This window comes from Denticeps clupeoides, chromosome 9 (assembly GCF_900700375.1).
Source record: "Denticeps clupeoides chromosome 9, fDenClu1.1, whole genome shotgun sequence".
Classification (NCBI taxonomy): domain Eukaryota; kingdom Metazoa; phylum Chordata; class Actinopteri; order Clupeiformes; family Denticipitidae; genus Denticeps; species Denticeps clupeoides.
Window position 1 is genome coordinate 22660352 of NC_041715.1, and position 16806 is coordinate 22677157.

Here is a 16806-nt window from a genome sequence, read left to right on the forward strand (position 1 = left end):
ATTATGATTACTTACGTTGTCTTTACAAGAATCCCCTGGAAATGGAATTAATATATTACGGAGCCATTGAAGCCAAAAAAATCTAGACGACTGAAGGAAAAGTGTTGAACCACTGATCATGGATGACCAAGGTTATTTGATGCATGGATAGTGTAGCCTATCAATTGCCATCTGATCCATTAGAGCTACTGTGCCTCAAATTGCAGAAGACATGCTGGTGCAACCGACTTTAACAACGTCCCTCAAATTCTCCGGATCCCAATCTTGTCAAGCATTTGTGGGAAAAGGAGTTTGATCCATAGAGGAACAACTTCACAAAAGGACTGACTTGGTGCTAGATACTACAGCACAATATCAGAGATCTAGTGAAGTTCATACAGCCACAAGTCAGGGATTTTTGGCCCACCAAAAGTTGTGTGGTGTACTTTTACATATTGGGCCACTTTGTTCTCTATAGTCGAGAGGCTGCTGTTAAGATAACGTTAACATTTTAGGATCCCCTCCCTGAAATTCTTAAATGCATTTTCTTCCTTTCCCCTCTTTGCAGTGAGTTCATCAATGGAACAAGGTAAGATATAATCACTCTGCGTTTATATTCTGTATATGTGTCTCTCTGAGAAGTACAGTGTCTACTTTCAGTTTTTTAAACATGAGCAAATATTTCAGACTTCATAAAGTGGACAAAAGATCTCCTAACCCCCGGTAGGTGGGGTGTTATATTAAATCTTTCGTTTTAGGGTGGATGTCCTTGCCCAAGCAAAATGCTGGATTCACATATCCATTCAACCATGAAACCTCCCCCAGCTTCAATACCAATTTACCTTCACGTACAGAAAGTGGCAGCGACAAATATCAAACATGAATTACTCTACCAAACAGATTTTTTACATTTTGGCTTCTACACGTCCCTTTCATATTGCTTGTCATGGCTGCATGTTTACTCAGTTCAATTCAGTCCATCAAATTCAACAAAACAATCCTTACATTTAAAAAATGTACAAATCACATACAAAGCAAGAACTGTCCAGTCATTACGGTCTTCCTTTTCTCTGATGGTAGAAATTGTGCTTCCCTCATAGACCCCTGGTAATTCAAATTCACCGTATTAAGTGTCCTCTTGAGTCACAGTTTCACATGTTGGTAGTGAATATTTCCACTGGTCGTTTTCGAATTATTTAAGTTTTGTTTCATTGTTTGAATGTATCTCGAGTTTAAAGAAACCTGCCATCACTGATCAGAAAAAATACTCACCCACCATTTTATTAGGTAAACCTTGCTAGTTTCATCTTGGTGCCCCTTTTACCTTTAGAACGGCTTTATTTCTTCACATATTCCGGTTTTGGAAACATTCATCAGAGATTTTGGTCCATTTTGACATTATAGGATTTCCCTATTCACATATGGCCAGCAACACTGCTCAGGTTGGCTGTGCCATTTAAACTTTGCTCAAATGTTACCAATGGGCCCAAAGTACAGGTGGTCAAAAGTATTTAGCAGCCGATGATTGTGCAATTTGTTCCATTTAAAAATATGAGAGGTCTGTAACAACTACAACCTTTTGTCAGTGTGTAACTTTGTTTAATTGTTCAAATGTTACATGTAGCACCAGATTCCAGTGAAACGTTATTTCGTTTCACTATGTGCTGTCTAACACGTATATAGCTGAAGTATAACCCTCCTGCAGCCCACCTTCACTGGCCAAGCCCCAGTCTTCTGCTTCAGCTGGCAGGTTTGCATATCATAGCTTTTTACATTCGAATGGCTCATCAATGACTTCCTCCCATGGAAATGTCAGCTGCATGATAAAGACCTGTTTTAAATCCACCTGCATGTTCCAGCCCCAGGCTGGTTGCACTCCACCCAATATCTGCTTTAGAGTTACTTGGGCCCAACATTGGAGACAGTTCAGATCCTCTCCAAGATGTAGATTTGCTGGAGAAGGAAGGACATTGTATGCAGCTCTGATGGTAAAGCTCAGTTTATTGGACTCCGTGTTTCACAGCTCGCTCCAGGTGTTCATTCTACTCTCCACTCCATCCCACTTTATCCAGCGGTATTGCTTGACTTGGGTCCCAGTAGGCTACAGGAAGGGAGGAATTTTTTTTTTTTTTTTTAAATTAGCAAATTTGTGATCTTTTTTTGGATTCATCGGATCTATTTTTGCTGCTAAAATAGAACAAAACAGTCATTATTTCATCAAAAATGTAAGTGATTTAATATTATTAACTCGTTTGTTGAACTGTCATATGCAATCAGTGTCACATTTTCAATCATGAGGTGACTGTAAATTGTCAGCTCTCTTGGTTGATGTATGTTGCTGAACTGTATTCAAATGTTATAAATATAAAAACCACATTTTGAAATGTAACTGCAGTATATCAGTTTAGTTTATTTGTGTGTGCTGCACTCGTAGACTTTAGAAAACGGCGCCCATTTGTTAGATTTCTCCTCAAGAAGCTGCACAAGCCTCAAAAGGTCCTTGCACCCTGACTGAGCCCGAAACTGTCCTATTCGTTTCTTCATATTCGTCATTGGGTGGCTCTATACGTATGTATAAAACGAATAAACTAGTCAGAATATAGGCTACAGTTAAAACCTTCCTTTAGTTTTTGTGAAATGCACACACGATTTCTCCTCCCTATTTCAATCAGCGTCTGAGCAGCTGAATCTTCTTCAGGGGACGTTCCTGGCTCTTGCTCTTGGCCACCCAGAACCCTTCACCGCACTTGAACCTCTCCTTTAGGTGCAATCTTAGTAGCAGCAATATTCTTGCCTGTAAAGCCCCTTTTATGCAGCACGATGACTGCACGTTTCCCTGCTTTTAACCATGGTTAACAGAAGAAGAACAACCAGGATTTAAAGCATCCAGTCTGCTACAAAATCAGCAGGACAGAATGATCTCCAGCCTTGTGCTCCTCAACACTCTCACTTGTGTTAACAAGAGGATCACTGAAATGATCTCAGCTCAGATTAAGTTCATTTTCATGACAAACAGGGACTTTGCAATTCACCTGCTCACTCTTCATAATATTCTGGAGTACAGTGTGTACAGAAAGTTTTCAGACCCACTTAAATTTTTCACTCTTTGTTATTTTGAAGCTATTTGCTATAATCATTTAAGTTCATTTTATTTTTTTGTGCTTAGGGTCATTGTCTTTTTTTAAAGGTAAACCTTCAGCCCAGTCTGAGGTCCTGAGCACTCTGGAGAAGGTTTTCGCCCAGGATATCCCTGTACTTGGCCGCATTTTCATTAACTAATTTAGTTTTCACTAAATCTGCTTTCTGAAAGCGGGCTCTGGTGAAGGCCTACAGGAAAAGTTTGACCTCTGTCATTTCATACCAAGTTTATATTACAGAGTATTGAGGTGAACATAGACCAAAAACTTACTTTTATACAAATAAATTCTTTAAAACCAGTACAATGTGATATCCTGGATTTTTCTCCATTCTGTCTCTCACAGTTGAAGTTTACCTATGATGAAAATGATAGACCTCTCTCATAAATTTAAGTGGTGTAACTTGCACAAATTTTTTGCCCGACTGTATAAACCGCATAGATGGTTGTGTGTGAAAATCTCAGTAGAAAAGAAGTTTCTGACAAATACTTCTGAAATACTAGCTCAACAATTGCAGCCTAGCTCTCATTTGCAATAACTATTCTCAATCCAGACATCCACAAATTTTAAAATAAAATGCTCAAATATCCAGAGATGAAGCTTACCTGGACATTTATTAATGTAAATGTTAATTATAATGGATCCAAGTATTACAGCTCCAGCTCCTTCTGAGTTTCTCAGTAAGTGGCCTAGCGGGTAAGGAATCAGACCCATAATGAGGAGGTTGCCGGTTCGAGTCCCCACTGAGGAGCCACTGAGCAAAGCACCGTCCCCACACACTGCTCCATGGTCACTTGTCATGGCTGCTCGATGCTAACCAAGGGTGATGGGTTAAATGTAGAGGACACATTTCGTTGTGTGCACCGTGTGCTGTGCTGCAGTGTGACAATGGCAATCACTTCACATTCACATAAACTGATTCCGGATGTCACTTGAGTCAGTTTTGCCAAAATTTTTGGACTGTCTTTAAAAAGTAAAATGCCTTGTGAAGAGAATGAATGAATCTCTCAGATTTAACCTGCTTGTTTGAGGGATTCAGATTTGGCTGCATGTTAATCTTACCCACTCTCTGAGCGGTTGGTTGATGTTGTAATGATTCAAATATGCATTTGTGTGAGAGAGTTTACAATTTAAACATGGCGTAGTTAGGACTCAGAGGATTAACCCGAGTGAGTCGTGAATCACAGGGCACTGATTCATAAAGAGCAGAAAGTTGTGCTGCTAATGATGATCCTGGTTTGTATTTCCTCTTACAGTGACTGTGTGAGCAGTTCAAAGGTCCCTCTGAGGATTGTGACTCCTGTGGTCATTACTGTCTTTGTCCTGGCGCTTTATCTGCACGCGCAGCAGGTTGAATCCACAGCCAGGCTGGACTTCCTGTGGAAGCTTCAGGTGTGTGTGGGAGGTGTGATGAAGGCATCTTGGCTAATAAACATTTTAATACAAGTCTTTTATTCATTGTGTTCATTATTGATACATATCAGCCTTTTCTATATAGTACTGTGCTTATCCATGAACATATCCTCCTGCAGGCCACTGAGGAGAAGGATGAGATGGAAGAACTCCAGGCCTACAACCGCCGCCTCCTCCACAACATTTTGCCCAAGGACGTCGCCGCCCACTTCCTGGCTCGTGAACGGCGAAACGATGAACTCTACTACCAGTCATGTGAATGCGTGGCAGTAATGTTTGCCTCCATCAGCAACTTCTCAGAGTTTTATGTTGAGTTGGAAGCCAATAATGAAGGGGTGGAATGCCTCCGGCTCCTCAATGAGATCATTGCTGACTTTGATGAGGTAAACATTTGTATTTGTGGGGTTTTACATTTCAGTTTTTCTTTTAATTGTATTACATCTGCACATGTGAACTCCTCCATGATATATTTAGGGCGCCTGTCATGGCTGCCCACTGCTCACCAAGGATGATTGTTAAATGCAGAGGACACATTTCATGTGCTGTGCTGCAGTGTTTCACAATGACAATCGCTTCACTTTCAAATCATGTTTGAGTACTGCCCTGTGGACCAGGTTCCGTCAGTGAACTGTAGCTCCCCAGTGTAGCTCCCCAGTGCTCAAAAAATGGACAGGACATCAGATGGAAAACAGTGTTTATAACAAAATATGGTCAACTACAATAAACAAAAATGGCATCACGCTCTGTTTCTTCAAGCACACATACTTAACCCCAAATTTTTCCTCTTAATCCTGCTTTTCCCCATGGAGGCAGCTTGTCTTGTGCAATGAGAACCACATCACCCAGTTTCAATGCTGTGAAAGTAGTCCTTGCGCCAAGTGTTCCAGAAATTGGTCATGAGATTCCGCCTGTACCTCCATCTTGGAGTTATGTCCTCCCCTGTAGGCGTAAGATGATGAATATCGCCTTGTAAAGCTTTATGCGGTAGAAATGTTAGTCTTTGCCCACCAAACAATGGGCTGGTGTCAGCGGCTGTGGTTCATCCGCTTTATTGTGCACAAACGTTAAAGGTCTTGAGTTCAGAGTAGCTTCAGCTACCGTGAGTACAGTTTCTTCAAAGCTGAGGGAAGCCTAGCCTAGAACTTTCTTAAGGCACTTTCATCAGACGAGCCGCTCCCAGAATCCACCCCACCAGGCTGCTCACTCCACTATGAACCTCCAGGTTATCCCTCTCTGTCAGAAGAACTCTTGTAACTGTGGATCTTTGATGCTCTTCCAAAGCCCTTTCAGGCCTTGGTCTGCGTTCTTGCATTGTCAGAGTAGATGGCTCTACATAACCCTCTTCTAGCAATGAAAATTTTCAGTTCTAACAGAAATACCTCTGTTAACTGATCTGAGACCAGCTCTAGATGGACTGCTCTGGAATATTTTGTCCTTTTGCTTTTGCTTTAAATTCCTTGCACACCATGCATCCTCCCACAATGCTCTTTACCTGCTGCCTAGCTCTGATAATCCAGTATCTCTCTCTTACTCTTGTTCTCTGAATGGAAAGCTAGACTGCTGCAACCTTCCTCCAACACTCATCAGTTCATGTTCATTGAGAAGTGGTTTGAGTTCTCGGACTTTGCTGCTGTGTCTTGTAGGTCTGCTGCTGAGCAATTTTAATCCAGTATCTTTCAGCTTCCAGAAGTTCCTGTGCAGTTAGCTCACCATGTAAATTGGATGTTACTGATTTAACATTGAGTATGAATCTTCTGATCCATGCAGTCACTCTGAGAACTCAGTTTGTTATTCTCAAGCTCCAGTACTGGTTCAGAGACATGGGTGTCACCAGCAGCAAGCCGTATGGTGACCTTGTAACTGGATTTAAGCTCTACATTCACTTCATTTCAAATGTTTCCATCTCCCACCTGTTGTGCCTCATTGGCTGATGGAGGAACATTGAGACCATTCCACCAAAGCCGATTCTGTATCAACGCCTCCACTGTTTGTCCCCTTGTGAGAAAGTCAGCTGGATTCATCTTTCCTGAGATATGTGACTACAAAGCTGGTCGGTAAGCATCTGGACCTCAGTCACTCAATCCAGTGCCATCATCGAGTCAGTCCACATTTTTATTTGTGTTGGTTCTATCTTCAAAGAGATACTCAAGTTGTTTGCCAATCGTTGTCCAATCACAGCTCCCGTGAGCTGAGCCACCCTGGATTTGGACGCAACAAAGCTGATTGTCGTTCCTCCTTCCTGAATTTCACCTTGCAGATTGGCCACAGCACCATAAACCTTCTCACTGGCATCACAGAATACATGCTGTTTCAATCCATGCTTGTTCTCCTGCCTCATGTGTATTCGGTACCACCTTGGTATAGCAAGCCTATGTAACTATCAATTTACATTTACAGCCTTTACCAGACTCCCTTATCCAGAGCGACTTACCTGGGTCTTCTGGTTCATAGGCGAGTGTGTTACCCACTAGGCTACTACCACTCTTCTACTACCAACATTCTTGGTTTAGAGCTGGTGGCAGGGTTTCATCCCAGGAGAGTCCCCTCTCCCACATCTCTTGGAACATAAAGTGATTTAAAAGCCCATTGGATCATGAATGCGTGCTGAAGACTTTGGCATACTTCTTTTGGTGCTCTTTGGCTTTAGGTCAAAGGTGAAATAGTCAGTGTTCGGCCTCTTCACCAATCCACGTAGTGTTTCTGGTGCCACCATGCAGTCCTACGAACTCTCCTTCCATTTTTCTTCAACTTCTCTGAGATGTCATCCAGTGATTCCTTTATGATATTTACAACTTGTTGTTCTGCTTCATATCACTTCAGGTGTCTTTGGAAATGGGCTCGGGGGCACCCCGAACACCACCCTTGTCATCCACAGAATGCGCAGCTGTTCGTTCTTTCTCCTTGTTTAGTACTTGCAGGAATGCCTGTTTTATGTCTGTTAGGAAAGTGATGTTATGTTGTCTGAATCTGACAAGAACACTGAGCAGATCTGGATTCAAGTTTGGTCTGGTGAGTTAGCAGTCATTGAGAGATGGACAGCCAAAAATAGATATACGTCTATTTTCATGATGCTAAGCATGTGCTCTCAACTCTGTTCTGAGTAGAACCTGTCCTGTTAAACTACTTTATGGTCTTGATCAGCGTGCTGCAGCTCAGTTTGAAGGTGTTGCCAGTCTTCTTATAGCCCAGGCCAAAGCAACAATTCTTCTTTTCAGATCCTCAGAGAGTGACCAGTATGAGGGACACCTTTTAATACTAACCAGTCACATGACACTGGGGAGGGAAAATGGCAAATTGTACTACAGATGTCATTCTTGGACTGAGCCGTACCCCATGGTTTTTATCATTTTTTTTATTCATAAAGCGCTTTAACACAACAAAGGAGCTGACCAAAGTTCTGTACATTAGAATAAAAAAAAGTTAAATTACCAGGAACAGGACAGACGTGGACAAAAAGTTCATTAAAAATAAAGAACAAAAGAAAACTGAATAATACATAACATGCAGCAATTTGAATTAAACAAGGGGTTGAATAAAACAGATTATTTAAGACAACATATTAAAATAGTTAAGAAAGGACTGCCTAAAAAAACACATAAAACGCTGCATAAGAACACCGTACAAGAACCACGTTACACTGGGTTAAAAGCCAGGGTGTAAAAGTGAGTTTTTAAACGAGATTTAAAGACAGTGATTGACAGAGACTTTGTGACACTGATTGATTGGTAGGTCATTCCATAGACGTGGGACGCCTACTGCAAAGACTCTGTGCTTGTAATGTGACCTAGAAACAGACAATAGTCTCTGGTCTAAAGACCTGAGAGAACGGGATGGAGTGTAAGAAAGGAGTAGGTCTGACAAATAGGCTGGAGCTGAGCCATTCAGTGATTTAAAAAAAAAAAAAAAAAAAAACTAATTTTAAACCGGACTCTAAAACAGACAGGGAGCCAGTAAAGTGAGGCTAAGATCAGGGTTATGTGATCTCGCCTGTTTGTAGCAGTGAGAAAACATGCAGTTGCAATGCAATGAATTACAGAAGTCAAGGCGGGATGTAATGAAAGCATGAATCACTTTTTCCAGATTTCATTTGGTCAGGTGCCTCAGCTGAAAAAAAGCACGATTTTACAATATTGTTAACCTATTACTCTCACTTTAAGGCCATACACCTCATGATATCAGTCAGACAGTCAAGGAGGGGTTGGATAGAGCACCGCTTGTTACACTTAAGGGAAAAGTATACTTGACAGTCATCTGCATAGAAAGGAAAAGAAACATTGTGTTTTCGAAAAATAGCTCCAAGAGGAAGTTAGTACATTGCGAATAAAAGAGGACCCAGAATGGAGCCCTGTGGTTCCCCCCCATGGAAGCGCTGTTAAAGAGACGCAGAGGCTTATATCACACAGATATGATTTGAACCACTTTAGGGCTGGACCCCTAATATCCAACAACAACAACAACAACATTTATTTCTTATATAGCCCAAAATCACATACAGTATGTCTCAATGGGCTTTGACAGGCCCTACAGTTGACACCCCCCACACTTGACCCTTCTGCACACAAGGAAAAACTCCACACAGAAAAAACTCTAGTAGAGAGAAAAAAAAGAAAGGAAGAAACATTGGGAAGGAGTGATACAGAGAGGGACCCCCTTCCAGGGTAGAGTGAGCCTGCAAATGGTGTCAGTGCAGGGTTGGGGATGATATAATAATAAGTCCTACAGTTGTAGGGTTGGAGAAGTCCAGAATGTAGTCAGTGTCATGGTCTAGATTACATGTCCATAATGATGCTACTGGTCCATTTGAAGATCCCTAAAGCTGTAGTTGTAACGGTGGTGGTGGCTGTGGTGACCCTCTGGTTTGTTTCACGGTATGTCCTTGTTAAGCAGTTGTCAGGAACCAGGATTTATCTGCTGGTCTCTTCACTGGGGTCTGCCAGTAGTCTGGGTGCTTGATTCCGTGTCTCGGAGAAAAACAACCTGAAGCAGCGGCAGACGGTTGCACTGTACGACCGATACTGAAATATGTGGTTATGGTGGTATATTGGTGCTACAGTGGCCCGGTACCCTAACTAGGACAGCCTAACTAGGGTGAATTTAACTTTGTCTGTGTCTAACAGGGGGACTCTGTGATAAACTGGACTTTATAATTGACACTGCGTCAAGATGAAGTGAAATGAGGGTCTAGGACTTTAGCAAAAAGCCAGAGAAAACAGATAGGTTTTGAGATTGGATTTAAACACTGAGACTGTGTCTGAGTCCCGGACACTGACAGGCAAGCTGTTCCACAACTGCGGAGCTCTATAGGAGAAGGATCTGCTCCCAGCTGTGACCTTCTGCACCTTTGGTACCAGTAGTGACCCCGCACCCATTGATCGAAGGGGGCGTGGCGGTTCGTAAAGAACCAAAAGTTCACTCAGGTACTGTGGGGCGAGACCATTTAGAGGTTTATAGGTCAAAAGTAGGATTTTGTAGTCAATCCTAAATTTGATGGGTAACCAGTGCAGTGATTGTAAGACTGGGGTGATGTGGTAAAATTTCCTGGTTCTAGTTAGAACTCTGGCTGCAGCATTCTGTACTAGCTGGAGTTTACTCATGCACCTACTAGAGCATCCAGACAGTAATGCATTGCAGTAATCTAACCTTGATGAAATAAATGCATGGACCAACTTTTCTGCATCGTGCATTGAAATGATATTTCTTATTTTCGCAATATTTCTAAGGTGAAAGAATGCTATTCTAGTGAGATTATCTACGTGCGAACTGAATGAGAGACCTGCATCAATGATGACACCTAGATCCTTCACTTCAATACTTGGTGAAATAGAAAGGCTATCCAGGGTTATTGTGTAGTCAGCCAGCTTACGTCTGGCTGCTTGAGACCCAAGTACAAGCGCTTCTGTCTTGTCAGGGTTTAACAGGAGAAAGTTGGTGAGCATCCACTGTCTAATGTCCTTCAGACAATTCTCTATTTTGTTCAGCTGCTGCCTCTGATCTGGCGATCCTGACAGATACAGCTGTGTGCCGTCAGCGTAGCAATGAAAGCTAATACCGTGTTTGCGGATGACGTCGCCTAAAGGTAACATGTATAGAGAAAAAAGTATCGGGCCTAGGACAGAACCTTGTGGAACACCAAACCCTACTTTACTATGTGAAGACGAAACACCATTGATGTCCACAAACTGATATCGGTTGGTCAGATATGATCTGAACCATTCAAGGGCTGTTCCCTTAATCCCAATTACATTCTCCAACCTGGCAAGGAGAATAGCGTGATCAATAGTGTCAAACGCTGCACTCAGATCAAGCAGGACAAGCAGCGAGATGAGTCCCTGATCAGAGGCCAACAGCAGGTCATTAACCACTTTAACCAGCGCTGTCTCAGTGCTATGATGAGGTCTAAATCCTGATTGATATACTTCATGGATATTGTTACAGTCTAGGTATGCGCTCAGCTGCTGGGCTACGACTTTTTCTAAGATTTTTGATATGAACGGAAGGTTGGATATCGGTCTATAATTTGAAAGCTGACTGCAATCAAGATCCGGCTTTTTAATCAGGGGTCTAATGACTGCTACCTTGAACGAACTTGGTACGTGGCCGGTGCTAAGCGACGAGTTAACAATTTTGAGGATAGAATTTATAATATCGGGTGCTACTTGATTAAGGAGCCTTGTTGGAATCGGATCCAAAGCGCAAGTACATTGATTTGACGACGAGATTAATTTGATTAATTCATGCTCTTTAATAAGGTTGAATCGTTCTAATCGGTGGTCGTCTATTAGAAGATTATTTTCCATTGAAATATCGGCGGAGCTATTTGTTGTCTCTATTCGCTACTATGATGATATTGAGTGGTAGTATCCGTTTCTGTCTTATTCCTGGTTAGTTTGTCTATAGTTTTAAACAGGAATCCGGGATTATTTTTGAATTGTCTATTAACGAGGACAGATACGTTGATCGAGCCGCGCTAAGAGCCTTCTTATAGTTAAGTAGGCTCTTCTTCCAAGATATTCGGAATATAACACGATCAATTGTATCAAAAGCTGCTGTTAAATCGAGAAGCACAAGTAATATAGAACCCCACAATCATTTGCTAAGAATATTTTTTATTAAAACCTCTTAAAAACAAAACCGATTCTGTACTGTGATGTGATTTAAATCCAGACTGAAAAATTTCCAGAATTGCATTTCTGTTCAAAAAGGGCTGTAGCTGGACAAGAACAACCTTTTCCAGTCGGCCTAAAGCTTGATAATGCAGTGGTGTCAAGACCTTTTTTTTTTTTTAACAGGGCTTTAACAACAGCATGCTTAAAACCTTTGGGCTCCATACCGGAGACGAGGCTAATTTTATTGATGGACAGGATGAAATATGTGCACATAGGGTGGTAGTAGCCTAGTGGGTAACACACCAGAAGACCCAGGTTCAAATCCCACTTACTACCATTGTGTCCCTGAGCAAGACACTTAACCCTAAGTGTCTCCAGGGGGACTGTCCCTGTAACTACTGACTATAAGTCATTCTGGATAAGGGCGCCTGATAAATGCCGTAAATGTAAATGTAAAATACCCCAAAGTTGAGAGGAATAACATCTAAGGGGGAACTCGAGCGATTCGTTTCAGAAATAAGAGAATTAGTCAAACACTGCAATATTCGGTGGTGCAATTGATTGGTGGCCAAGATGTGGCAGGATCTGGGTCCTAATGCGTTCCACATTTTCCATAAAAAAAAAAAAATGCTTAAACTTCATAGAATCCAGCAGAGGCCTTTAACGGCACAGGTTCCTGACAGTTAAGAATGGAATTTAGTGTGTTAAAAAGTAGGTTATGGGAATGACTAGATATTAGGTTAGAATAGAATTTATTTCTAGACACTTTCACCACCCTGTGATAAAGCCGCCAGTGCTGTCGGACCATTTCAAGGGAAACGTGTAAGCAATCTTTTTTCCATTTTCGCTCAGCACTCCTACACTCTCTCTCTCTCTCTCTCTCTCGTCTGGTAGCGCAAGTGGTGGCATTTAACCGTGGTTCAGATTTTGGCCTTGACTGTTGAGGTTTCATTTTAATCGTCTTGGGTCGTGTCAAGCTTGCGTGCTAAATGATCGGTCAGCAAACCTCCACTAGGCAACTGGACTTGTTAGGGCAGACTGGGTCCTGGGCCCTGCAATCCAGAGACCTAGAACAACCCCCCCTGTTTCTGGTTATTATACTAATACAGTATCACATTGCCATCTCCACACAGGATTTTCCCCATCATAAATACATGACTATTACCATTACTACATTTCTTTTTCTGACTGTTGTTACATCCTGTTCCATATCTTATTTACAGATTCTATTGTTTTTAACATAGTATTGTGTTGCTCGTAACATGTTTCTGATGCTGACTCTGCTCCCCTTTTTACCGCTCAGATTATCAGTGAGTACCGATTCCGTCAGCTGGAGAAAATCAAGACCATTGGCAGCACATACATGGCTGCTTCAGGCCTTAATGACTCCACATATGACAAGTTAGGCCGCTCACACATCCGAGCTCTTGCAGATTATGCCATGCGCCTGATGGACCAGATGAAGCACATCAATGAGCATTCCTTCAACAACTTCAAGATGAAGATTGGTGAGCCGTTAAATGGGTTTATTATAAATACATACCATCTGTTAAGGTTCTTTCTACCTTTCAGATGATTATGAATAATAATGAATAATAATGTCTGATTGCTCGCATGTCTTCCCTGGTGCAGGACTCAACATAGGTCCTGTGGTTGCAGGAGTGATTGGGGCTCGTAAGCCTCAGTATGATATCTGGGGCAACACCGTGAACGTGGCCAGCCGTATGGACAGCACAGGGGTACCAGAGAAGATTCAAGTATGACTGCATATTCATACAACCAACAATAAGCAAATATGCAGTTTGTGTACAAGAATTCTTTGGAATCGGTAGGATTGTTTCAATTTACGTCCAGAATCGAGCTGAAGATCAAATAGATCCAGAGTGTGGTGTTATTCTGTTTTTTATAATCCATGATCCCTCAGGACAAGCTCTATGTGAGCTGGGATTTCAGGAATTTGAAAATAAAATCATTTAAAATGGACATTTAACCAAATTGTAATATTTTTGGTTAGGAGACATCACAATGTTGCTATCATTGTGATAAAGTACATTTCACTCACAGCGGCTCATGGTCTATTCATCTGCTGTTAGAAATGTGCTGGTTCCAAGGCCAAGTACATGGTGAGGGTCACAGTGTAAAACTTGTCATATCTGCCTAAGAATACTCCATAAAGGATCAGTTGAAGCCCAGGTGAACATCACATCAGAAATGTCTTCTAGTGAAGACATTTATGGTACTTTTAGAAGTGAGGAGGGGGACTTGTTGGCAGCATGACTGGTGATGGGAGAGAGCTGCTGATAGGATGGAGAGCAGGAAGGTTTATACATTGTGTGTGCAGGAGACCAGATGGAAGGGAAGTAAAGTCAGGTCTACTGGAAGTTTCGAATTCTTCTACCATGCGGTAAGTGTCAGGAGAAATGGGGTAGGTGTTATTGAGAAGGAAGAGCATGTTAATAGAGTTCGAATCTTAAGCCGCTAAGGTCCCCTTGATCAAGGTATTGTCCCCAGCCTGCTCACTAAGGGTGATGGTTAAAAGCAGTGAGTTGTGCTGCAGTGTTTCACGACGACGTCTTGGAAAGTAAGACTATGTGGTTTTGTATGAGTGTAGGGTTGGCTGCTTTGGAGACAGTCAGAGGCGAGATCGTGTTGGTTTGGAAGTACAGAGATACTGAGCAAGCATGAGGATGGAGCTACCAGGCAGGAGAAGGAGAGGATGGTTTATGAATGTGGTGAGTGGACTTGCACGTGGTTGGTGTGACGCAGAGGACGGGGGTGTGGGGAAGATTGATCCTCTGTAACCCCTACCAGGAGCAGCCCAAAGTAAAAGGAGAACCCAACATGCATCTATGTGACTGTGATTGAGTCATAGGCTGTTATAACCAGTCACATTATTAGTCATTATTATTTGCTATTGCCAATCTTATACAACAAATTATGTCTCTTATGATGCTCAAAATGATTGTAAAGTCACACATGTGTAACTGCACCTCCTCCTTCCATCGCCTGCTCCTGTTAGGGGTTGCCATCACCCTTAGTGAGCAGTGGGCAGTCACGACAGTCTGGGGACGATACCTTGATCAAGGGGACCTTGATTACGGGTCTGTTTCCTTACCCTCTAGACACCACTGATGCCTCCAGAGCTCTTCCTTCTCAATAACACCTACCCCATTTCTCCTGACACTTACCGCATGGTAAGTTCCTAACGCAACCCTACCCATTTACCTGGGCTTGGGACCGACACCAACAAATACACTGTCACCTGTGTCCCCAGTAGAGTCCCCACTGTGAGGATAAACAAAAGTAGAACGGTCTCATCCTGAATGTTTCTGGTATGTAGACACATTTTACAGAAGCATGCATGATAATATTTCTCCCCTTTACCCTCTGCAGGTTACCACTGACCTGTACCAGGTCTTGAACTCCTACAGTTACACCCTGGAGTGCAGGGGTGTGGTGAAGGTCAAGGGCAAAGGGGAGATGATGACGTACTTCCTGAACGGAGGGCCAAGCAGCAGCTGACACTCAGGATAAAGAGGAGAAATTGTGTGCTGGTCTACACACACTGACCTGCACTTTGGCCTCAACGTCAAAGATTCTTTTGTGGTCCGGCTCTTTTGAAGAGCACAATCAGGTTCTGCAGGCCTCCAGACTTGAGAGCAGTTCTGCTGTAACGCTGCAATGCAGAGCTTGGATGGTTCGTGTGTGTTCGTGCGGACTGGCACTGCTGGGTGTGTCAGGGGTGCGCCCAGAAACTAGAAACGTGGGTACACATACGTCTTTATATTGCAACACACACTTGCCCGGATTACAAGATCAATGTGGGACATTTTCAGAAATGTTTTTTTTTTTTTTTTTTTTTTTTATTTTTGACAGTTTTGTAATTCTCAAAGTTGCAAACCAGATGAAAGGCCAGATATTTTAGATGATATATTTTGTACATTAAAATATTAGACTAAGCAAAAGGTGCATCCATTACTACATATATAACGTATTTGGACGTACATACAGGAGACAGAATTTAAATCATGTACTTCTGTCTGTAGATGTACTCCCCCCTTTGCTTAAAAAATGCTTAATGACTCTACAAAGCCAGCAGTCGCTATCACTTTATCAGAAGACCAAAGAGCTGCTGTCCATTGCTTCTTTTTCAGGAAGAGACATTTGGAGTCACTCTTGTATGGTCTCTACAAACAGCCACTGTCATAATGACATGATCAGTGGTCCCAGGCTACGTGATTAGAATCATGTTCTACTCTGGAAGAAGGACTGAGACTTCTAGCCCACTCACATGACGTGACCAGTGAACGAATGTCCATGCGCTTTGCCCATTGAGGCCTTTTGTACCCTCAGGGTGACCTGTGGCTTTACTCCAGCACCTCCAAACACTACAGCCTTTTGGTGCAGAATACCACTGTCAGTTCTTACAGTTCTTACTCCCCACCACAGCCAGCAGTCACCAGACATCTCTGTGAATTGTGTGTGACCTTAACTGAGGCTGGTTTGTGATGCTCTAATGCCAAACTTTATTTTTTTAAAGCTGTAGTTTGCAGTGCTGAACAAGGGTTATAATTTCACATTCACTAGTTGTTCCAACAAAACACTTGAATAAAAAGTGCTGAGAATGTGTGAAAGCTGTCAATCATTTAGTTACTCTCTCTGGGTTGCTCTGTAAGATACACGTAGGACTGCTTTCTTTTGTTCTCTAATGTCTTCTGGATTAGTAGAAATATGCATAACATGCTACATATTATGTTCTGCTGCTTCAACATTCATTTAATGTCAATTTTAATATTTTATGATTTTCTTTAATAAAAAATACAGATGAATCCTACTCTTAACAGATTAAAGTGATTAACCAGACAATACTGAAATATCAACTCATTATCAATTCATTTGCACGGCAGGTATTTGGCTGGTCAATAGGGAAAAACAGCTTCCACGTTCATTCCTTTTGCTGCCCTTGACCCCAATTTTGTACATTCCTCTTATCAACAGAAATAGTACAGGAAAAATTTGGCAGTTCTTCTGTAATATTCTGCCACATAATTTGCGAAATATAGTGGCAAGAACAATGAACCCATTTAATTTCATGGTTTCTGCATTGTCATAAAATCTGATGTTCATGTAAGTATTGAGAAATAAAATGTGCCTAAATGTATTTATTTTTT

General features: G+C 42.0%; 1 protein-coding gene across 1 annotated transcript in view; it reads left to right on the forward strand.

The window, feature by feature from the left end:
* Positions 1 to 16469, forward strand: part of adcy5 (adenylate cyclase 5) — a 59101-nt gene extending 42632 nt beyond the window's left edge. Inside the window, exons 16-21 of the mRNA XM_028990832.1 lie at positions 548 to 568; positions 4373 to 4508; positions 4649 to 4912; positions 12939 to 13143; positions 13268 to 13392; positions 15029 to 16469. Coding sequence (XP_028846665.1) covers positions 548 to 568; positions 4373 to 4508; positions 4649 to 4912; positions 12939 to 13143; positions 13268 to 13392; positions 15029 to 15157 — 880 coding nt within the window. The 3' untranslated portion in view covers positions 15158 to 16469. The remainder of the gene's footprint in view (positions 1 to 547; positions 569 to 4372; positions 4509 to 4648; positions 4913 to 12938; positions 13144 to 13267; positions 13393 to 15028) is intronic.
* The last annotated feature ends 337 nt before the right edge of the window (positions 16470 to 16806 follow it).